Source organism: Haliotis rufescens, unplaced genomic scaffold (genome assembly GCF_023055435.1).
Source record: "Haliotis rufescens isolate VD_foot unplaced genomic scaffold, xgHalRufe1.0.p SCAF_214, whole genome shotgun sequence".
In the NCBI taxonomy this organism is placed as follows: Eukaryota; Metazoa; Mollusca; class Gastropoda; order Lepetellida; family Haliotidae; genus Haliotis; species Haliotis rufescens.
In genome coordinates, this window is record NW_025963907.1 from 34,445 (window position 1) to 59,496 (window position 25,052).

Here is a 25,052-nt window from a genome sequence, read left to right on the forward strand (position 1 = left end):
GACCAAGTTTGTCAACAAAATCGCCCACATCGACATAATCAATCCCTATCTAGACGTGTTTGGAACGACAGCCAGTTATCTGTTGACAAACAGGCAGAACATCGATGTAAGGAGATTACAAGGAGTTCCAGCTCACTGGCGGGCAAACTAAATGTATCTAGATTGTGTAGAGCAATTGTGTCTGAAAATGTGTGTTCCTACGTATTTCTAATTGTTCACAATGTTTTCATATCAAGCAGATATCGCCTACAAAGGGACGTTATCGAACCTTGTCATTCCGCGAGTGTGGTCTTTGTTTGTTTGTTTGTTTGTTTGTTGTTTAATAATATTCAATATTCCAGCTGTATGACGGCGGTCTGTAAATAGTCGAATCTGGACCAGACAATCCGGTGATTGATGTCAAGAGCACCGATCAACGCATTTGGGACAAGATGACATGCGTCAACAAAGTCAGCGAGCCTCTTACGACAAACATAGTCGCCTTTTACGGCAAGCATGGGTAGCTGAAGACTCATTCTGCCCCGGATCTTCACGGCGTATACTACGACAAAGTTATAGCTGAACAAGGTTTGAAGGACTAAAGTACAACTGTACCACTGTAGCACGCCGGTGTCTGTGGGGCTTGACGTCGCCTTGAACAATGTTTCAGTTATATGACGGCTTGTCAGCTTGATGTGAGAGGGAAGCCCGAGGGAGTTATTCTGTACCATCTGGTGTAGTCCAGATGCATGGGTTTCGTGGTGGCAAACCGAGGATCATAATCGGAGCGAATTTTGGATTCGAACTCGTGTTCTGCGTTTCCTGTCACAAGTAGGGCACGCAACGCTGCACAGAAAATTGGATGCGAGCACTCATCAGGGTACCGTCCTGACGTCGCTAGTGGATGTCCTGGGCGCCAGGTTGGTTGAAGGCAAGGTCGGCATACTGTGTAGGATCGTCGTCGTCGTCTTTAGTCTCATGTATGTCGACGGCGCTGTCAGGCGGGTCTTCAACATCCACGCTGACGTAGAGCAGACCGTCTTCATCCACACCTGTCTTCCGACCCTTCAACATTGAGGAAATACAGCATTTGTTTCTCATATGTTAACATAAGTAAATATATACACATTTAGTCAACTCGTAAGTTGCATATACATAACATAGTTAAACATATCTCTCTCTCCATATATATTCAACTCAACCCTTAAATAGTATATACAATAAAAGATATTCTATTAACATAAATATATCATAGTATTTGCCTGCGGGATATTCTCGTTAAAATAACCCTACACACACACACACACACACACACACACACCTGCATGCACGTCGCTATATTGTTTGTTGGTCGTTTAACGCTTTCCAAAACAATAGTATAGCCTTACAGCGGCTCTGAAGTAAGCGCAAGCGTATCCTTCAGTAACACTAACAGGTTGTAGCACTGTTAACTCGTCACGCCTGAGACCAAAGATCGATAACGGGCAAGTCTATACTGTGTGTCTAACGCGTGATATATAGATGAGAAAAGCGGCGTCTCGCTCAGTTTCACCCACCCAAACACCCATTCACTCACTCACTCACTCACTTAATTTACAATTACCTACCTGTTTGTAAGTCGGGTCTTCCTTTAGATTTGAACCTCCGTGATTTTTTTGACCTGAAAGAAAATTGTAAACGTATGTCAAAAGAACAACTCACAGACGCGGAAATGGCAATAAGATTCCCGTCTGCGTCTTCCTAACCAGTGACAGACAAGAAGCTTGGTGAATTACTTACGTGGTATATTTACTTGGACATACAGATTTCCGTCTGTCTCTTCCTAACCAGTGACAGACAAGAAGCGTGGTGAATTACTTACGTGGTATATTTACTTGGACATACAGATTCCCGTCCGCGTCTTCCTAACCAGTGACAGACAAGAAGCGTGGTGAATTACTTACGTGGTATATTTACTTGGACATACAGATTCCCGTCCGCGTCTTCCTAACCAGTGACAGACAAGAAGCGTGGTGAATTACTTACGTGGTATATTTACTTGGACATACAGATTCCCGTTCGTGTCATCTTCGGCAGTGCTGTTCATAATATCCATGTCTAAATCTAAAAAAACCAAGAGTGAGTGAGTGAATTAGTTTAACGCCGTTCAGAATAGTATATCAGTTGTCTCAAGGCGTTCCTGTGTCATTTGAGAGGAGCGCAAAGCGGCGCAAATGATGAAAGTTTACTGCCTTCCTGAAACCCGCGAGCTCTGTCATATTGCGAGCTAGTGTGGGGTCTGAAACAACTCTGTCATGGTGCGAGCTAACAAGGGTGGGTTCTGAAACAACTCTGTCATGGTGCGAGCTATCTAGGGTGGGGTCTAGAACAACTCTGTCATGGTGCTAGCTAACAAGGATGGGTTCTGAAACAACTCTGTCATGGTGCGAGCTATCTAGGGTGGGGTCTAGAACAACTCTGTCATGGTGCGAGCTAACTAGGGTGGGGTCTAGAACAACTCTGTCATGGTGCGAGCTATCTAGGGTGGGGTCTAGAACAACTCTGTCATGGTGCGAGCTATCTAGGGTGGGGCCTAAAACAACTCTGTCATGGTGCGAGCTAAATAGGCTGGTGTCTAAAACAACTCTGTCATGGTGCGAGCTATCTAGGGTGAGGTCTGAAACAACTCTGTCATGGTGCGAGCTAACTAGGGTGGGGTCTAAAACAACTCTGTCATGGTGTGAGCTAACTAGGGTGGGGTCTAGAACAACTCTGTCATGGTGCTAGCTAACTAGGGTGGGGTCTGAAACAACTCAGTCATGGTGCGAGCTAACAAGGGAGGGGTCTGAAACAACTCTGTCATGGTGCTAGCTAACTAGGGAGGGGTCTGAAACAACTCTGTCATGGTGCGAGCTAACTAGGGTGAGGTCTGAAACAACTCTGTCATGGTGCAAGCTAACTAGGGTGAGGTCTGAAACAACTCTGTCATGGTGCGAGCTAACTAGGGTGGGGTATGAAACAACTCTGTCATGGTGCGAGCTAACTAGGGTGGGGTCTGAAACAACTCTGTCATGGTGCTAGCTAACAAGGGAGGGGTCTGAAACAACTCTGTCATGGTGCGAGCTAACTAGGGAGGGGTCTGAAACATCTCTGTCATGGTGCGAGCTAACTAGGGTGAGGTCTGAAACAACTCTGTCATGGTGCGAGCTAACTAGGGTGAGGTCTGAAACAACTCTGTCATGGTGCGAGCTAACTAGGGTGGGGTATGAAACAACTCTGTCATGGTGCTAGCTAACAAGGCTGGGGTCTAGAACAACTCTGTCATGGTGCTAGCTAACAAGGGAGGGGTCTGAAACAACTCTGTCATGGCGCGAGCTAACTAGGGTGGGGTCTAGAAGAACTCTGTCATGGTGCGATCTAACTAGGGTGGGGTGTAGAACAACTCTGTCATGGTGTGAGCTAACTAGGTCGGGGTCTAGAACAACGCTGTCATGGTGCGAGCTGACTAGGCTGGGGTCTGAAACAACGCTGTCATGGTATGAGCTAACGAGGCTGGGGTCTGAAACAACTCTGTCATGGTGCTAGCTAACTAGGGTGGGGTCTAGAACAACTCTGTCATGGTGCGAGCTAACTAGGGTGGGGTCTGAAACAACTCTGTCATGGTGCGAGCTAACTAGGCTGGGGTCTGAAACAACTCTGTCATGGTGCGAGCTAACTAGGGTGGGGTCTGAAACAACTCTGTCATGGTGATTGCTAACTAGGCTGGGGTCTGAAACAACTCTGTCATGGTGCTAGCTAACTAGGCTGGGGTCTAGAACAACTCTGTCATGGTGCGAGCTAACTAGGTCGGGGTCTGAAACAACTCTGTCGTGGTGTGAGCTAACGAGGCTGGGGTCTAAAACAACTCTGTCGTGGTGTGAGCTAACGAGGCTGGGGTCTAAAAGAACTCTGTCATGGTGCGAGCTAACTGGGTCGGGGTCTGAAACAACTCTGTCATGGTGCTAGCTAACTAGGCTGGGGTCTGAAACAACTCTGTCATTGTGCGAGCTAACTAGGCTGGGGTCTGAAACAACTCTGTCATGGTGCGAGCTAACTAGGCTGGGGTCTGAAACAACTCTGTCATGGTGCGAGCTAACTAGGGTGGGGTCTGAAACAACTCTTCATGGTGCGAGTTAACTAGGGAGGGGTCTGAAACAACTCTGTCATGGTGCGAGCTAACTAGGGTGATGTCTAAAACAACTCTGTCATGGTGCGATCTAACTAGGCTGGGGTCTAAAACAACTCTGTCATGGTGCGAGCTAACTAGGGTGGGGTCTGAAACAACTCTGTCATGGTGCGAGCTAACTAGGGTGGGGTCTGAAACAACTCTGTCATGGTGCGATCTAACTAGGGTGGGGTCTGAAACAACTCTTCATGGTGCGAGTTAACTAGGGAGGGGTCTGAAACAACTCTGTCATGGTGCGAGCTAACTAGGGTGATGTCTAAAACAACTCTGTCATGGTGCGATCTAACTAGGCTGGGGTCTAAAACAACTCTGTCATGGTGCGAGCTAACTAGGGTGGGGTCTGAAACAACTCTGTCATGGTGCGAGCTAAATAGGCTGGGGTCTAAAACAACTCTGTCATGGTGTGAGCTAACTAGGGTGGGGTGTAGAACAACTCTGTCATGGTGCTAGCTAACTAGGGTGGGGTCTGAAACAACTCAGTCATGGTGTGAGCTAACTAGGGTGGGGTCTAGAACAACTCTGTCATGGTGCTAGCTAACAAGGGAGGGGTCTGAAACAACTCTGTCATGGTGCTAGCTAACTAGGGAAGGGTCTGAAACAACTCTGTCATGGTGCGAGCTAACAAGGCTGGGGTCTAGAACAACTCTGTCATGGTGCTAGCTAACTAGGCTGGGGTCTAGAACAACTCTGTCATGGTGCGAGCTAACAAGGCTGGGGTCTAGAACAACTCTGTCATGGTGCTAGCTAACAAGGGAGGGGTCTGAAACAACTCTGTCATGGCGCGAGCTAACTAGGGTGGGGTCTAGAAGAACTCTGTCATGGTGCGATCTAACTAGGGTGGGGTGTAGAACAACTCTGTCATGGTGTGAGCTCACTAGGTCGGGGTCTAGAACAACGCTGTCATGGTGCGAGCTAACTAGGCTGGGGTCTGAAACAACGCTGTCATGGTATGAGCTAACGAGGCTGGGGTCTGAAACAACTCTGTCATGGTGCTGGCTAACTAGGGTGGGGTCTAGAACAACTCTGTCATGGTGCGAGCTAACTAGGGTGGGGTCTGAAACAACTCTGTCATGGTGCGAGCTAACTAGGCTGGGGTCTGAAACAACTCTGTCATGGTGATTGCTAACTAGGCTGGGGTCTGAAACAACTCTGTCATGGTGCTAGCTAACTAGGCTGGGGTCTAGAACAACTCTGTCATGGTGCGAGCTAACTAGGTCGGGGTCTGAAACAACTCTGTCGTGGTGTGAGCTAACGAGGCTGGGGTCTAAAACAACTCTGTCGTGGTGTGAGCTAACGAGGCTGGGGTCTAAAAGAACTCTGTCATGGTGCGAGCTAACTAGGTCGGGGTCTGAAACAACTCTGTCATGGTGCTAGCTAACTAGGCTGGGGTCTGAAACAACTCTTTCATTGTGCGAGCTAACTAGGTCGGGGTCTGAAACAACTCTGTCATGGTGCGAGCTAACTAGGCTGGGGTCTGAAACAACTTTGTCACGGTGCTAGCTAACTAGGGTGGGGTCTAGAACAACTCTGTCATGGTGCGAGCTAACTAGGGTGGGGTCTGAAACAACTCTGTCATGGTGCGATCTAACTAGGGTGGGGTCTGAAACAACTCTTCATGGTGCGAGTTAACTAGGGAGGGGTCTGAAACAACTCTGTCATGGTGCGAGCTAACTAGGGTGATGTCTAAAACAACTCTGTCATGGTGCGATCTAACTAGGCTGGGGTCTAAAACAACTCTGTCATGGTGCGAGCTAACTAGGGAGGGGTCTGAAACAACTCTGTCATGGTGCTAGCTAACTAGGGAGGGGTCTGAAACAACTCTGTCATGGTGCGAGCTAACTAGGCTGGGGTCTGAAACAACTCTGTCATGGTGCTAGCTAACTAGGCTGGGGTCTAACACAACTCTGTCATGGTGCTAGCTAACTAGGCTGGGGTCTAGAACAACTCTGTCATGGTGCGATCTAACTAGGTCGGGGTCTGAAACAACTCTGTCATGGTGCTAGCTAACTAGGCTGGGGTCTGAAACAACTCTGTCATGGTGCGAGCTAACTAGGCTGGGGTCTAGAACAACTCTGTCATGGTGCGAGCTAACTAGGCTGGGGTCTAGAACAACTCTGTCATGGTGCGAGCTAACTAGGTCGGGGTCTGAAACAACTCTGTCATGGTGCTCCATGGTGTCAGGTGAGTGGAAGGTCGATGATTCGATACCCTGGCCGCGTCATACCTACAAACGTCAAAGATGGTACATAGAGGTTATCACGCGAGTGTGTTTGGTGATGGCATATATCCTGCATTAGGAATAAACATTGTATTTAGCGAGCCTTGGCGAACTAAATACATAGTGTTTATTCCTAATACAGGATATTTACCATCCCAAACACACAAGCGTGATAACCTCTTCATCATAAGTGTCATTCTTTAATTTTGTGCCTCAAAATCGCTCTCCCTCTCTCACAAACATTACCAAAACATTGCGAGTTTTCCTGGAATGCGCGCATTAATATTTATTACATCACAGGGTAAGTGATGTGTCAGTCGGACAGTGGCAGTACCCAATATAGTTCCAACAGAAATCTCTTCCTTATAGTATATTACAGTGGCGAAGCATCATACACGCAAAACAACAATTGTTTTTAATTTCCTATCGCGGCAATCCATCGGTCGGTCCGCTAGAGTAACTGCCCTTTGTCAAAGGGAAGCGACTCTGACCCTATAGTCTATGAGACGTCACGGCCACGGTCAGACGTTGTTGACAGTCGGTCTGTCCTGTCATAACATTAAGAAGTGTAGTCAGATGTACACACAGCGACAAAACGAAACACGGTAACAATTTAAACATATTTCGGCCTAATCCAACTATTTTAATTTGTGGAGAAAGGTTCAAGCCGCAGAGGTCTACAAGCACAGATATGGCTACTGATCCCGCTTGGCTAGGCCTCGTGCCCTCGCAAAATTGTGTCGAAATTTAGCCTATATCACCAAAGTTGCCCAAACTTATAAAATGTCTCAGCTACGTCACAGTAAGACACTGATTTTCAGTATATTAGACTGTTCTTTTGATAATGAAAGCAATTATCTCTGTAGTTTATCCAGATTCCTGATGGTTAATTCTGACTCGATCGCTGATACTCTCCTACCCAGAGTTCCATGCGGCCGGCAGCCAGCTAGCATAGTACCCCTGCCACAGGCCAGCGCCATGTAACGATTCGTCACATCTTTCACAGTCCATTCAAGATATTGCATATGCTTTTCATCCGTTTCATGTTTGACAAGTCTACACATTTTCATAAACAAATGTCAAAGAATGGTTAACCTTCTTTGAGAAAGTATGCAAATACGTAAAAATCTACTTGTTTTTGCGTAGTTATCCTATGTTTACATTGGTTGTACGGCTCCACGTGCTGTCATCGAAGCCCAACGGAGAGCTAGCGACGCGGTCACTTTGATGCATAAATATATATATTGTCATGCAACTCACTGTCGCAGTTGTAGTAGCATATCTATATAGTTATGCAAAACAATATGTAAAGCGCCCCCAAATACTTGCATTAGTCCGTTCTATACTGATTTCTGAAAAAGCGCGTTTGTTTACAAACAAGAGAAAAGTCCGGTCACATGATATACAAATTAGCCTGTGGCAGTGGTGTGGATCGCTGAATGACGAGGGCGACGCCATGTTTGTTTATAAACAGTGAAAGTAGTCCCTACTTGACCTTTGATATTTGCATCTCTATCCGCATCTGACCCCAACGGATATCGTTTTGAACTGTTGGCTTTATCCTGCCGAGAAACCTACCCATTATATGATAAATTTGTTTATCAATCTAGATAGTAATTATAAAAAAAACATTTTTAAAAAACCCCATTACAAATGACATGACGACATGACATATTGTCATAATATTATCAATTTGTTTGCTATTTGACATTTTTCAGCATTATACAATCAAGGATGTCGTTTGTCACAAACATGTCATAAACATGTCACAAACAAACTTTTCATGTTTAAAGACGTCATCAGGACAGTGACATTATGTAAGCTCTTCACAGCGGAGTTCATTATTACCCTGCCTGACAATCGGCATTATTAGAATTAAAGGATGGACCGGATTGCCGAATAAGTGCAGTAATCTAGGACGCGACTTTAAACCCCATTTCACCCCACCTCACCCCCTGAACCCCACCTCACCTCCTGAACTCCACCTCACCCCCTGAACCCCACCTCACCCCCTGAACCCCTTTGGTGCAGTACTCGGATGCGAAGCCTCCACTTGACGACATTGTTAAGCTAATTGGTTTCATTTATTGATGAATAGTTGACTATATCCTGCCGGGCCAACGGAAGTATACGCTTGAAGTAGGACCCAAAAGTTACAAACGTTAGCGAAACGTTACAAATCCGAAAACAGTTGCCGAAATACTGTAAACTTGAAGTCAAAAACACAACAATACCCTTATCAAATACTAGTACATCACCATCGAATAACCATTTCGTGTTTGTTTCATTTCAGCCGCGATCAATATAGAAGTCACCATGGGTGACATGGTTTAAATTTTGATCTTTTTTAGATATTTCTTTTCATTTTTTTTTCCTTAGTATATTTTCATGAAAACAACATGTTGAATTTTGTAAATACCTTTGACCGAGACTGGCGCGGAGAATTTCTAGGTTTCCCGAATTTAAATGGGACGTACTTGTTCTTGTCGTCCATTCAATAGAAACTGTACAATGGCAACTTTGTCAAGCAATAAACCACGTGTTTCCCTCTCTTATAAATCCCCATGTACCCCGAGTGATCCTGCTACAATGAATGTATCTAACCGACATGTTTTAATATGTAAATGAACAAAACCAAATTCAGCTGTTTGATTGAGCGGCGGTTAACTTGTGCTATATCACGTGACAATCATTGAAGCAGGAAGAAACGTGCGGCTTTTTGCTTCAGAGCGGGGTGTGAGGGATTTTTTCTCCCGCCAAGAAATCCACGTGCAGCGTGTTTTCTTCGTGTTGGGGTATAAGGGATTTATTCTCCCGCTGAGAAATGTATTACCCTCCTAGGCGGGATACATATTATTTTATCAAGATCACGCGAACCAATCAGATCTCATCATTCTGACATGCCACTTAAGATAGAAAAGAATGGAAATAAACTGGGCGGCAAAAGAAAGTATAGGTCGATTTCCATGATCGATAAAAAAAAATAACAAGAAGAGGTTTTGTTGTGAATTATAATATCATCTAGGGAGGGGTAACAAATGATTGATCAACCACAGTTTGAATGAAGTTGTGCAATCACTGGTAATGTAAGCTCAAGGTTAACAATGATAGGGTAAGAAATTTCATTTTCAAAATTTGTCTGAAATGTCACCCAAAAAATGTCAGACACACTACAAGTTCATTGTCGACACAGTTGCCTTCAGTAGCGTGTATGACCTCCAGGTGCCTCAATGCATGCTGTGTGTGGACTGGGATACGTTGCCAGGGCCTGCTGCAATTCTTGTGTGTTGACGGGAGGCTGATGGCGTACTCTAATCTGTCTGTCAAGATGGTCCCACAGATGTTCAATAGAATTCATATCGGGTGAGTGGGCAGGCCAGGGCAAAACGTCAACGTTCTGCTGGTTTAGAAAGTTCCGAGTCAGTCTTGCAGGATTGGGCCTGGCATTGTCGTGTTGAAACAATGTCCCCTGCTGTTGGTTTTGTAAGAACGGAAGCACAACTGGCTGCAACACGTGGTCTCTTTACTGCGCAGCGTTCTGGTTTTCCTGTATAGTCACCAAATCAGTTTTCTGACAAATACCGCCCCACACCTTGCCACCTACCCGCCGAATGGATGGACCTCTCGAATACACGCCGGAGACAAACGTTCCCCTCTGCGTCGATAAACTCGTTTTCTGCCGTCATTTCGAAACAAGTTAAACTGCTTTCATCAGTAAACAGCACTCGACGCCAATTTCTCACTTGCCAGCGTAGAACTTGCCTCGCCCATCGCAGTCTCAGGCGTCGATGTTGAGCAGTCAGTAACATTCCTCGGAAAGGACGATACGCTCGGCTTCCAGCAGCACGAATCCGTCGTAGTACTGTACGTTGGCTAATGGGATCTCCCAACGCTGTTGCTGCCGTCGCCGTCACGAATTTGTTTCGCAGAGGTGAATGAGCCGTATCTGACCGCCTTCCAGTGGTGTTGTCACTCGGGGTCATCCGGTTCTAGGCCTGTCCTGTGTCCTCCCTGTCTGCCTGTACCGTTGAATCAGCCTGGCTACTGTCAATGGTGTACAACCAAACCTCCCGGCAATTTGGACCTGTGTTGCCCCCATTTGGGCCATACCGACGGCTCTCTCTCTCTCTCTGCTCCTGTGGCAGTCGTGGCATTTCTTATGTGTGCTTTCATAACGTGTGGATATACCCTGCAGACGAACGCATTTATACATTTTACATGCACGTGCGGTTTATGCCATAGGCGGGAAAACATTTTTTTTGTCACCGCACGAGCGCCGTCAAAGGTGGCGCGTTCGGGTGAGGTGTTTTGGGGTACCTGTTCCTGGGCAGTCATATTCCCAATACCCACTTTCCACTAGTTATCGCTGTTTTTAGGAAAATTACAAATTGCCAACCTATACTTTCTTTTGCCGCTTAGTTAAATTGTGGTCTGAGGCGAGTTATATAGATGAAGGGTAATTATCACAACAAAATGGAAAGGTCATACTTTGAGTGCACAAGTACTTACTATTGTCGTCTTCCTTCCTCATCTTTCGGTTGATCAAGACCACGGAAACAGCAACAATCACCAGAATGGCAATCCCGCCGAGAACAATCCCGGCCACCAAACCCCCACTAACGGGATCTGCAACAATCACCAGAATGGCAATCCCGCCGATAACAAGCCCGGCCACCAAACCCCCTCTAACGGGATCTGCAACAATCACCAGAATGGCAATCCCGCCGAGAACAAGCCCGGTCACCAAACCCCCTCTAACGGGATCTGCAACAATCACCAGAATGGCAATCCCGCCGAGAACAATCCCGCCACCAAACCCCCACTAACGGGATCTGCAACAATCACCAGAATGGCGATCCCGCCGATAACAAGCCCGGCCACCAAACCCCCTCTAACGGGATCTGCAACAATCACCAGAATGGCAATCCCGCCGAGAACAAGCCCGGTCACCAAACCCCCTCTAACGGGATCTGCAACAATCACCAGAATGGCAATCCCGCCGAGAACAATCCCGCCACCAAACCCCCACTAACGGGATCTGCAACAATCACCAGAATGGCAATCCCGCCGATAACAAGCCCGGCCACCAAACCCCCTCTAACGGGATCTGCAACAATCACCAGAATGGCAATCCCGCCGAGAACAAGCCCGGTCACCAAACCCCCTCTAACGGGATCTGCAACAATCACCAGAATGGCAATCCCGCCGAGAACAAGCCCGGTCACCAAACCCCCACTAACGGGATCTGCAACAATCACCAGAATGGCAATCCCGCCGATAACAAGCCCGGTCACCAAACCCCCACTAACGGGATCTGCAACAATCACCAGAATGGCAATCCCGCCGATAACAAGCCCGGTCACCAAACCCCAACTAACGGGATCTGCAACAATCACCAGAATGGCAATCCCGCCGAGAACAAGCCCGGTCACCAAACCCCCACTAACGGGATCTGCAACAATCACCAGAATGGCAATCCCGCCGATAACAAGCCCGGTCACCAAACCCCCACTAACGGGATCTGCAACAATCACCAGAATGGCAATCCCGCCGAGAACAAGCCCGGTCACCAAACCCCCACTAACGGGATCTGCAACAATCACCAGAATGGCAATCCCGCCGATAACAAGCCCGGTCACCAAACCCCCTCTAACGGGATCTGCAACAATCACCAGAATGGCGATCCCGCCGATAACAAGCCCGGCCACCAAACCCCCACTAACGGGATCTGCAACAATCACCAGAATGGCAATCCCGCCGATAACAAGCCCGGCCACCAAACCCCCACTAACGGGATCTGCAACAATCACCAGAATGGCAATCCCGCCGATAACAAGCCCGGCCACCAAACCCCCACTAACGGGATCTGCAACAATCACCAGAATGGCAATCCCGCCGATAACAATCCCGGCCACCAAACCCCCTCTAACGGGATCTGCAACAATCACCAGAATGGCAATCCCGCCGAGAACAAGCCCGGTCACCAAACCCCCACTAACGGGATCTGCAACAATCACCAGAATGGCGATCCCGCCGATAACAAGCCCGGCCACCAAACCCCCTCTAACGGGATCGCAACAATCACCAGAATGGCAATCCCGCCGAGAACAAGCCCGGCCACCAAACCCCCTCTAACGGGATCTGCAACAATTACCAGAATGGCAATCCCGCCGAGAACAATCCCGGCCACCAAACCCCCACTAACGGGATCTGCAACAATCACCAGAATGGCGATCCCGCCGATAACAAGCCCGGTCACCAAACCCCCACTAACGGGATCTGCAACAATCACCAGAATGGCAATCCCGCCGAGAACAATCCCGGCCACCAAACCCCCACTAACGGGATCTGCAACAATCACCAGAATGGCGATCCCGCCGAGAACAAGCCCGGTCACCAAACCCCCTCTAACGGGATCTGCAACAATCACCAGAATGGCAATCCCGCCGATAACAAGCCCGGCCACCAAACCCCCACTAACGGGATCTGCAACAATCACCAGAATTGCAATCCCGCCGATAACAAGCCCGGTCACCAAACCCCCTCTAACGGGATCTGCAACAATCACCAGAATGGCAATCCCGCCGATAACAAGCCCGGTCACCAAACCCCCACTAACGGGATCTGCAACAATCACCAGAATGGCAATCCCGCCGATAACAAGCCCGGCCACCAAACCCCCACTAACGGGATCTGCAACAATCACCAGAATGGCAATCCCGCCGATAACAAGCCCGGTCACCAAACCCCCTCTAACGGGATCTGCAACAATCACCAGAATGGCAATCCCGCCGATAACAAGCCCGGTCACCAAACCCCCTCTAACGGGATCTGCAACAATCACCAGAATGGCAATCCCGCCGATAACAAGCCCGGCCACCAAACCCCCACTAACGGGATCTGCAACAATCACCAGAATGGCAATCCCGCCGATAACAAGCCCGGTCACCAAACCCCCTCTAACGGGATCTGCAACAATCACCAGAATGGCAATCCCGCCGATAACAAGCCCGGTCACCATACCCCCTCTAACGGGATCTGCAACAATCACCAGAATGGCAATCCCGCCGATAACAAGCCCGGTCACCAAACCCCCTCTAACGGGATCTGCAACAATCACCAGAATGGCAATCCCGCCGATAACAAGCCCGGTCACCATACCCCCTCTAACGGGATCTGCAACAGGCACAAACAGTTCGCTTAATCTTTTTTCACTGATTGAATATGGTTTTACGACGACTTTACCACTATTCCGGCGGTACAATGACGGCGCACTTTAGACATGGACTTCACCATTGTGCTCATGTTGGGATTCGAACCCGAGTTTTTGGCGTAACGAGCGAACACTGTAAGCCACCTGGATTCAGACCATGACTAGTAGATTCTGATGGACAACACCTCTCATAGGTCTCATAGGTCTCATAGGTCGAATTTTATTTTTTCAGAAGTGATTAACAAATGTTGCATTTTGTTGCTCATATCCACAAATTTGTTCGATCATATGCTAAATATACATATAAGTCGCTAAACAATAACTTAAATACGCCCTGTTAACATCATTTAACAGATAGTTTGTTAAACATTTTATAAATACTGTACAAGAAGACTGAAAAAGTCATGACATTGTCTACAGTGCTGGCGGCGCCCATAGCCTAACGAATTAGGTAAACATTGAACGTTCAATCCACATGAAACTCTACTCCACAATGGTCAACTCTGAGACCCCAGTGGTCAGACAAAGCGGCATTTGAAAGCGAATACGTCCTCTCTGTCGGTTTAAAATGCCGTTATATGTTATTAATCATACATGTATATACGCATGTATTTAACCGTATACTCAATCGACATAGAAACGCAACATTATCAAATCGACAACACGTACTCTTGAACATATGGGGAAGGTTTCATTGTTAAACAGCTGAAAGTTTTAAAATGACGTTGACACTGAACGTTTTATATATGCAAACGGAACATGCCCTTGACGTTTAAGGCTAAATATATTATATAAACTAACGGAAAATGACGTTAACGCTGATTATATAGTAACGTATATGGTTACGGAAAATGATAGTTATCGAGTTAAAGAACGTGAAGTTCAAAAGATGTACAAACCTTCTGTGGCTAGTGCGACGGTAAAATTTCCTGATCCAAGATCGTTTTTGACAATAACTGTGTATACTCCAAGGTCATCATCAGTGACGTCTTTAATGGTAATCCTGCTGATGACGTTCAGATTAGCGTCCAGAGAACCATTGTTTGCGTCTAACAGGTTCCCAAGCGGGCCAAACCAGGTGAAGGTAGGCCGAGGGTAGGCCATCACTGTCAGGGTCAGAGTTACGTCCCCTTCAAGGGAGGTTGTGGTTGTACCTTGGGAAGCACCTTGGGTTGGAGGACCTGTGGAGTGAGTGAGTGAGTGAGTGAGTGAGTGAGTGCGTGCGTGCGTGCGTGCGCGAGTGAGTGAATGCGTGCGTGCGTGCGTGCGTGCGTGAGTGAGTGAGTGAATGAGATTAATTTAACGCAGCTTTAAACAGAGATACATCACATATAGTCAAGTGCATCTGAAGTCAATCCCGAATGTACAGGTCTGAATTTCATTCCTGGGACGAAACACACGAGCAACGGGAAAACGCGAAACGCGAACCCTCCATCACCCTGGCACCGTTAAGGCACGCAACTCTGCACAACGAATTACGACCTTAGACGAAAGGGCCAAACATGTCCCCAACCTGTGAATGCTGTGATGCTGTGAGAATAGTGATTGAGTGGGTTGTACGTCACTGTGAGAACAGTGATTGAGTGGGTTGTACGTCACTGTGAGAACAGTGATTGTGTTGGTTGTACGTCACTGTGAGAACAGTGATTGTGTTGGTTGTACGCCGCTGTGAGAACAGTGATTGTGTGGGTTGTACGCCGCTGTGAGAACAGTGATTGAGTGGGTTGTACGCCGCTGTGAGAACAGTGATTGAGTGGGTTGTACGTCACTGTGAGAACAGTGATTGAGTGGGTTGTACGCCGCTGTGAGAACAGTCATTGAGTGGGTTGTACGCCGCTGTGAGAACATTGATTGTGTGGGTTGTACGTCACCGTGAGAACAGTGATTGAGTGGGTTGTACGCCGCTGTGAGAACAGTGATTGAGTGGGTTGTACGCCGCTGTGAGAACAGTGATTGAGTTGGTTGTACCTCATTGTGAGAACAGTGATTGAGTGCGTTGTACGCCGCTGTGAGAACAGTGATTGAATGGGTTGTACGCCGCTGTGAGAACAGTGACCGAGTGGGTTGTACGCCACTGTGAGAACAGTGATTGAGTGGGTTGTACGCCGCTGTGAGAACAGTGATTGAGTGGGTTGTACGCCTCTGTGAGAACAATGATTGAGTGGGATGTACGCCGCTTTGAGAACAGTGATTGAGTGGGTTGTACGCCTCTGTGAGAGGGTGTGAGGGCATCGTTTTGATTCGTTGCTCATTATATCAACCACTGGTTTGCTTATTCCAGACTTCATGACTCGGTCACAATCAAAGGCGTGGCATGAGTGCGTTAATACAAGCGAAGTGAAATTTGAATAAGGATCCACATCGAAGATGAATCTTACATTCGTAATTTATATGGTGGATATTGATCAACATTTACATTCTGCTAACGGACAAATAACCAAGGACAGTATTACCATTGCATACACGTTATGGATCTGTACATTCAGTTTAAGAGCTAGATAGCTTATTTTCATTGTGTGGAAATATCTTTGACATAGTATGGGACCGCCTCCGTGGTCTAGTGGTAGAGCGTTCGCCCGGAGAGCGGAAGGTCCGGGGTTCGATCCCCGGCCGCGTCATACCAAAAGACGTTAATAGATGGTACTTGTTGTTACCCTGTCTGGCGCTCGGCATTAAGGGGCTAAAACAAGGACTGGTCAGCTCGGAGTCAGTATACTGTGTCTGAGTGGGGTATTCATGTTAAACTGCGGCATGGTATATCAGGGGGCTAGCACTATAAATCGGCATCAGTCCGGACTAGTACAAGCAGCCACACACACACACACGTGCATGCACGTCGCTTTATAAGTGCAATAATCTTGGACGCGACGTTAAATCCCATTTCACCTCACCTAACCACATAGTATGGTTTTACGTCGCTTTAAGCAATATTCCAGCAATATCACGAAAATGGGCTTTACACATTGTACCCATGTCGGGAATCGAACCCGGGTCTTCGGCCTGACGAGCGAACGCTTTAACCACCAGGCTACCCGACCGACCCCTATTATAACCGAGTAAACTCGAGTAGGTATCCATAGCGACACTGGCAGATTGCACCAGGATAAAGTTGTACTTACACCTGACTAGTAGTCGAATAGTTGATGAGGCAGAGCCAAACCTATTTGAGGCCTGGCATACATAGGTCGCCATATCGTGACAACTCACTGTTGTCAGAGTGGACCTCACAGCGACATCGCCGACTACAGTTTGTAGACTCCGGCTCTGCTTTCTGATGATGACGTCGGCGGGAGGGTTACCTTCGTATCGACAAACCAAGGAAACGGTGTCGTTTACGTTGACCACGTTTCTGTTGGCTACAGCGTTGGCGGTCAAACTGTTTATCGCCGGCGGGTCTGGAACAGCGCGGATTGTATCAGGTGTACTTTACTGCTGTGAGAAAAATCATACAATTCACAGGAATGTTATCTCATAGCTATAAATTCGACTTCGAGTCTGTTTGATACGATTTATATGTTGCAATAGTTATAATTTCAAAATGAAAACATTTAAAGTTAAAACAAATATAAAATAAATTATCATGTTTATACTGCAGCTACAACACAGAACACCAATATCATGTATCACTCAAATGTCCGAAACAAGAGAGCGACAAAGAGAGAGGAGAGAGTGAGAGAGAGACAGAGCGACACACAGAGAGGAGAGAGAGTAGGTGAGAGAGAGAGTAGGTGAGAGAGTGAGAGACAGACAGAGCGACACAGAGAGGAGAGAGAGAGTAGGTGAGAGAGAGAGTAGGTGAGATAGTGAGAGACAGACAGCGACACAGAGAGGAGAGAGAGAGTAGGTGAGAGAGAGTAGGTGAGAGAGTGAGAGACAGACAGAGAGCGACACAGAGAGAGGAGAGAGAGTAGGTGAGAGAGTGAGAGAGACAGAGAGCGACACACAGAGAGAAGAGAGAGTAGGTGAGAGAGAGAGTAGGTGAGAGAGTGAGAGACAGACAGCGACACAGAGAGAGGAGAGAGAGAGTAGGTGAGAGAGTGAGAGCGACACACAGAGAAGAGAGAGTAGGTGAGAGAGAGAGTAGGTGAGAGAGTGAGAAACAGACAGAGAGCGACACAGAGAGGAGAGAGAGAGTAGGTGAGAGAGTGAGAGCGACACACAGAGAGAAGAGAGAGTAGGTGAGAGAGTGAGAAACAGACAGAGAGCGACACAGAGAGAGGAGAGAGAGAGACAGAGCGACACACAGAGAGAAGAGAGAGTAGGTGAGAGAGAGAGACAGAGCGACACACACAGAGAAGAGAGAGTAGGTGAGAGAGAGAGTAGGTGAGAGAGTGAGAGACAGACAGAGAGCGACACAGAGAGAGGAGAGAGAGTAGGTGAGAGAGAGAGACAGAGAGCGACACACAGAGAAGAGAGAGTAGGTGAGAGACAGACAGAGAGCGACACAGAGAGAGAGGAGAGAGAGAGTGAGTGAGAGAGACACACAGAGAAGAGAGAGTAGGGGAGAGAGAGTAGGTGAGAGAGTGAGAGACAGACAGAGAGCGGCACAGAGAGGAGAGAGAGTAGGTGAGAGAGAGAGTAGGTGAGAGAGAGTAGGTGAGAGACAGAGAGCGACACAGAGAGAGGAGAGAGTAGGTGAGAGAGAGAGAGTAGGTGAGAGAGTGAGAGACAGACAGAGCGACACAGAGAGAGGAGAGAGAGAGTAGGTGAGAGAGAGTAGGTGAGAGAGTGAGAGACAGACAGAGAGCGACACACAGAGAGATGAGAGAGAGTAGGTGAGAGAGAGAGTAGGTGAGAGAGAGGGTAGGTGAGAGACAGACAGAGAGCGACACAGAGAGAGGTGAGAGAGAGTAGGTGAGAGTGAGAGACAGACAGAGCGACACACAGAGAGGAGAGACAGTAGGTGAGAGAGAGAGTAGGTGAGAGACAGAGAGCGACACAGAGAGAGGAGAGAGAGTAGGTGAGAGGGTGAGAGACAGACAGAGCGACACACAGAGAGGAGAGAGAGTAGGTGAGAGAGAGAGTAGGTGAGAGACAGACAGAGAGCGACACAGAGAGAGGAGAGAGTAGGTGAGCGAGAGTAGGTGAGATAGTGAGAGACAGACAGAGCGACACAGAGAGAGGAGAGAGAGAGTAGGCGAGAGAGAGTAGGTGAGAGAGTGAGAGACAGACAGAGAGCGACACAGAGAGAGGAGAGAGAGAGTAGGTGAGAGAGTGAGAGACAGACAGAGAGCGACACAGAGAGAGGAGAGAGAAAGTAGGTGAGAGAGAGAGTAGGTGAGAGACAGACAGAGAGCGACACAGAGAGGAGAGAAAGTAGGTGAGAGAGAGTAGGTGAGAGACAGACAGAGAGCGACACAGAGAGAGGAGAGAGAGAGAAGAGAGAGAGAGTAGGTGAGAGAGTGAGAGACAGACAGAGAGCGACACAGAGAGAGGAGAGAGAGAGTAGGTGAGAGAGAGAGAGAGTAGGTGAGAGACAGACAGAGAGCGACACAGAGAGAAGAGAGAGAGAGTAGGTGAGAGAGAGTAGGTGAGAGAGTGAGAGACAGACAGAGAGCGACACAGAGAGAGGAGAGAGAGTAGGTGAGAGAGAGAGTAGGTGAGAGACAGACAGAGAGCGACACATAGAGGAGAGAGAGAGTAGGTGAGAGAGTAGGTGAGAGTGAGAGAGAGACAGAGAGCGACACAGAGAGAGGAGAGAGAGTAGGTGAGAGAGAGAGAGTAGGTGAGAGACAGACAGAGAGCGATACAGAGAGAGGAGAGAGAGAGTAGGTGAGAGAGAGAGGAGAGAGTAGGTGAGAGAGAGTAGGTGAGAGAGAGAGTAGGTGAGAGAGTGAGAGACAGACAGAGAGCAACAGAGAGAGAGAGAGAGAGAGTAGGTGAGAGAGTAAGAGACAGACAGAGAGCGACACAGAGAGAGGAGAGAGAGTAGGTGAGAGAGTAGGTGAGAGAGTGAGAGAGAGAGTAGGTGAGAGAGAGAGTAGGTGAGAGAGTGAGAGACATACAGAGAGCAACACAGAGAGAGGAGAGAGAGTAGGTGAGAGAGAGTAGGTGAGAGACAGACAGAGCGACACAGAGAGAGGAGAGAGTAGGAGAGAGAGAGTAGGTGAGAGAGAGGGACAGACAGAGAGCGACACAGAGAGAGTGAGAGAGACAGAGCGACACAGAGAGAGAGAGTAGTAGGGAGAGAGAGAGAGAGAGTGAGAGAGAGAGAGTAGGAGGATAATTCTACTCACACCAGACATCTAGACTTGCCATGTTGCTCTTGTCTGCACGAGCCTGACATGACCAATGTGTACTTGAGTGGTTCCGGTACGTGACGGGTATTTTGAAATAAAACTTGGAGGGGTCCCCTCTTACAACCCCACACTCCAGTCCCCTATCCGTTCCCATGCTATCCACCCGGCAATAGGTGGTTGTCCCCTGCTTAAAATAGACCAAAAAGTGTCCCTGTTGCGTGGTGCTGCAGGTGAACGTGTAGCTCTTCCCTTCGATCACTGAGCCGGTGACAGGCTCTATTGTGGCTGTACCTGAAACACAAGTGTCAGTCTGTAGGACAGGTAGAATGTGCAGGTGAACGTGTAGCTCTTCCCTTCCATCACTGAGCCGGTGACAGGCTCCACAGTGGCTGTACCTGAAACACAAGTGTCAGTCTGTAGGACAGGTAGAATGTGCAGGTGAACGTGTAGCTCTTCCCTTCCATCACTGAGCCGGTGACAGGCTCCACTGTGGCTGTACCTGAAAGACAAGTGTCAGTCTGTAGGACAGGTAGAATGTGCAGGTGAACGTGTAGCTCTTCCCTTCCATCACTGAGCCGGTGACAGGCTCCACAGTGGCTGTACCTGAAACACAAGTGTCAGTCTGTAGGACAGGTAGAATGTGCAGGTGAACGTGTAGCTCTTCCCTTCCATCACTGAGCCGGTGACAGGCTCCACTGTGGCTGTACCTGAAAGACAAGTGTCAGTCTGTAGGACAGGTAGAATGTGCAGGTGAACGTGTAGCTCTTCCCTTCCATCACTGAGCCGGTGACAGGCTCCACAGTGGCTGTACCTGAAACACAAGTGTCAGTCTGTAGGACAGGTAGAATGTGCAGGTGAACGTGTAGCTCTTCCCTTCCATCACTGAGCCGGTGACAGGCTCCACAGTGGCTGTACCTGAAACACAAGTGTCAGTCTGTAGGACAGGTAGAATGTGCAGGTGAACGTGTAGCTCTTCCCTTCCATCACTGAGCCGGTGACAGGCTCCACTGTGGCTGTACCTGAAAGACAAGTGTCAGTCTGTAGGACAGGTAGAATGTGCAGGTGAACGTGTAGCTCTTCCCTTCCATCACTGAGCCGGTGACAGGCTCCACTGTGGCTGTACCTGAAAGACAAGTGTCAGTCTGTAGGACAGGTAGAATGTGCAGGTGAACGTGTAGCTCTTCCCTTCCATCACTGAGCCGGTGACAGGCTCTATTGTGGCTGTACCTGAAACACAAGTGTCAGTCTGTAGGACAGGTAGAATGTGCAGGTGAACGTGTAGCTCTTCCCTTCCATCACTGAGCCGGTAACAGGCTCCACAGTGGCTGTACCTGAAACACAAGTGTCAGTCTGTAGGACAGGTAGAATGTGCAGGTGAACGTGTAGCTCTTCCCTTCCATCACTGAGCCGGTGACAGGCTCTATTGTGGCTGTACCTGAAACACAAGTGTCAGTCTGCCTGATAACATGTAGAGAGAGATAGAGAGATTTAACGCCGCTTTCAACATTATTCCAGTTATATCACGGCGTGTCAACTTAATGTGGGAGGGAAGCCCGAAGTGATGCAGGTCTTAGACGTTTACCACTTCGGTGAAACCCACGAGCACGGGTATGGTGCTGACAATTCTAGAAACATAATTGGGGCTAACCGGGATTCGAACCCACAATCATAGGTTTCTGTCGTGCCCAAGGGACGCAACTCTGCACGGCGAATAGCGGCGCCTTAGACGACTGGGCCACCCGTGTCCCCGTGCAGGGATGACCACATTATATCATAATGTGTTGCATGCGTTGTCGTCACGTGCACGTCTCTGTATCACAATTACTGTTATCGCTGGCACGGATAGAGTGACATGCGATATGCTAGGCGTGTACTTACAAACCGGACCACTACGCTATTGTACTGGGACTGTCTGCATCCTTTAGTCTGACAAGATAGATACACAGTCAGTACATGGGAAGATATACTCAGTTAGAAGTACATGGCAAGGTATACTCAGAAGTACATGGGAATATATACTCAGAAGTACATGGGAAGATATACTCAGAAGTACATGGGAAGATATACTCAGAAGTACATGGGAAGATATACTCAGAAGTACATGGGAAGGTATACTCAGAAGTACATGGGAAGATATACTCAGAAGTACATGGGAAGATATACTCAGAAGTACACGAGTGGATATACTCAGAAGTACATGGGAAGATATACTCAGTTAGAAGTACATGGGAAGATATACTCAGAAGTACATGGGAAGATATACTCAGTTAGAAGTACATGGGAAGATATACTCTGAAGTACATGGGAAGATATACTCAGTTAGAAGTACATGGGAAGATATACTCAGAAGTACATGGGAAGATATACTCAGTTAGAAGTACACGAGAGGATATACTCAGTTAGAAGTACATGGGAAGATGTACTCAGAAGTACACGAGTGGATATACTCAGTTAGAAGTACATGGGAAGATATACTCAGTTAGAAGTACATTTAAGATATATATTCGCTTGATTTACACCAAAAGAAATAGTGCTTCATGATATATATAGATATATATATATATATATATATATATATATATACTCACATGGAAAAGAAACGCAAGGGGTTTTAAGCAAATAGGTAACAAACACAGAACCATAAATTGATACGAGTTTTAGCATGTAGTGAAGCCTGATGGTGTTATCAATATTTTTGGTTGCTTTTTGGAAGCCCCGAGTAAAAACGCAACATAAAAAGCGAATCGCCAAAACGCACTATTTCAATTAATATGTGGGTATCATGCACCCATTTCTCGTGAAATCGAAAATGCACGATCTGTCACGAACTGTAGTGGGTATAAAACTGTGGCCGATTCTTGGACCTACCACTCCTTGGTCAACAATGCCACGCCCAACTCAAATTCAGAGAAACCAGGCTGTCGGACGTTTGGAAGCTGGAGAGTCTGTCCAAGATGTTTCCCGTCGTTTTAACGTTAACATAACCACAATTTACCATCTCCTGCATCGATACAATGCTACACAGACCACAGATGACCTTCCTCGGAGCGGTCACCACACCTCGACAAGATCGGCAGATTACCCGTCAACACCAGCGACATCCGTTCCTAACTGCAAGTGAAAGTGCTCGAGAGACCATAGGAACACATAATCGACACATTAGCCGGGACACTGTGATCCGACGTCTCCGTTCCAACATCTTCAGATGTCGCCGACCAGCACGTCGTCCTCTTCTCCAACCACGGCATCGACAAGCACGACTTCAGTGGGCACAGGGCCATCACAATTGGTGTGTCATCTTCTCGCTTTTGTGTCTCCGATACAGAAGGAAGAGTTAGAATTTGGCGGCGTCGAGGTGATCGTTTCGCTGACAGAAACGTTGTGGAAAGGGATCCATGGGGTGGACCTAGCGTCATGATATGGGCAGGGATTGGACTTAATGCGAGACTTGGACCAATGTACTTCCTGAATGTTGGTCAAGGTCGGGGACACAGCGTCATTGCTTAGCGGTATATCGACCAAGTGATCAGACCCCTCGTTGTTCCATATTTTGCACAACATCAACAACACATTTTCCAGCAGGACAACGCTCGTCCTCATGTTGCCAGAGCTACCATGGCCTTTCTGCAACCACACAACATCCGTGTTTTACCGTGGCCAGCCCTCAGCCCTGATCTGAACCCCATCAACACTTGAGGGATGAGGTTCAAAGGCGTCTGCACAATGTGCGCCCAGTCCCTACAACTGCCGATGAACTTCGCACAGCTGCTCTGGGTGTGTGCAGGAGGATCCCTAGGGCCTTCACAAGTCGTCTGATCCACTCAATGTACAGGAGATGTGTGGTAGTGATCGATGCTAATGGTGGTCACACCAGGTATTGACCGACATTTTGGGTATTGACCTGAAACTGTGTAAGCCCTTAACATTTAAAAATACAATTATGTCATCTGCCTTTTAATCCAATAAACTGTCTTCAGTCATTTTTTGGTCAATCTTGCCCTATTAGTATTTCTTGTCTTTACTGTTGAAAATAAAGAGCATGTATACTGCATACTCGACTTGCGTTTCATTTGCGTGTGAGTATATATATATTATACCTTGTAGCACATGATAGTCTAATGTGAAGATATAGATACGCTTGGTACTGCACCATAAGACAGAGCACCACATGAGAAGACCTATATTGACGTCGTAGTACATGATAATATATATAGATACGCTTGGAGCTGCACCATAAGACAGAGCACTACATGAGTAGACCTATATTGACGTCGTAGTACATGATAATATATATAGATACGCTTGGAGCTGCACCATAAGACAGAGCACTACATGAGAAGACCTATATTGACGTCGTAGTACATGATAATATATATATAGATACGCTTGGTACTGCACCATAAGACAGAGCACTACATGAGAAGACCTATATTGACGTCGTAGTACATGATAATATATATAGATACGCTTGGAGCTGCACCATAAGACAGAGCACTACATGAGAAGACCTATATTGACGTCGTAGTACATGATAATCTATATAGATACGCTTGGTACTGCACCATAAGACAGAGCACTACATGAGAAGACCTATATTGACGTCGTAGTACATGATAATATATATAGATACGCTTGGTACTGCACCATAAGACAGAGCACTACATGAGAAGACCTATATTGACGTCGTAGTACATGATAATATATATAGATACGCTTGGAGCTGCACCATAAGACAGAGCACTACATGAGAAGACCTATATTGACGTCGTAGTACATGATAATATATATAGATACGCTTGGTACTGCACCATAAGACAGAGCACCACATGAGAAGACCTATATTGACGTCGTAGTACATGATAATATATATAGATACGCTTGGAGCTGCACCATAAGACAGAGCACTACATGAGAAGACCTATATTGACGTCGTAGTACATGATAATATATATAGATACGCTTGGTACAGCACCATAAGACAGAGCACTACATGAGAAGACCTATATTGACGTCGTAGTACATGATAATCTATATAGATACGCTTGGTACTGCACCATAAGACAGAGCACTACATGAGAAGACCTATATTGACGTCGTAGTACATGATAATCTATATAGATACGCTTGGAGCTGCACCATAAGACAGAGCACTACATGAGAAGACCTATATTGACGTCGTAGTACATGATAATATATATA

The 25,052-nt window shown here is 47.3% G+C and overlaps 1 protein-coding gene across 5 annotated transcripts; it reads right to left on the reverse strand.

The window, feature by feature from the left end:
• Positions 1-412: 412 nt before the first annotated feature.
• LOC124125694 (netrin receptor unc-40-like) lies at positions 413-21,377 on the reverse strand. 5 transcript variants are annotated; one of them, XM_048401366.1, is made up of 7 exons: positions 19,851-21,371; positions 16,734-17,009; positions 14,514-14,795; positions 10,911-11,027; positions 2,005-2,082; positions 1,587-1,639; positions 413-1,044 (listed from the first exon to the last, which is right to left on the reverse strand). In XM_048401366.1, the coding sequence occupies exons 1-7, from the start codon at positions 20,005-20,007 to the stop codon at positions 877-879; spliced, it is 1,131 nt and encodes a 376-aa protein (XP_048257323.1). In that variant the 5' UTR covers positions 20,008-21,371; the 3' UTR covers positions 413-876. The 5 variants fall into 5 exon arrangements, with proteins under 5 accessions (XP_048257323.1, XP_048257320.1, XP_048257322.1 ...); XM_048401363.1 differs by lacking the exons at positions 413-1,044; positions 1,587-1,639; positions 2,005-2,082 and having other exon boundaries at positions 10,929-13,301; positions 19,851-21,377; XM_048401365.1 differs by lacking the exons at positions 413-1,044; positions 1,587-1,639; positions 2,005-2,082 and having other exon boundaries at positions 10,929-13,301; positions 16,734-17,043; positions 19,851-21,377.
• Positions 21,378-25,052: the final 3,675 nt, after the last annotated feature.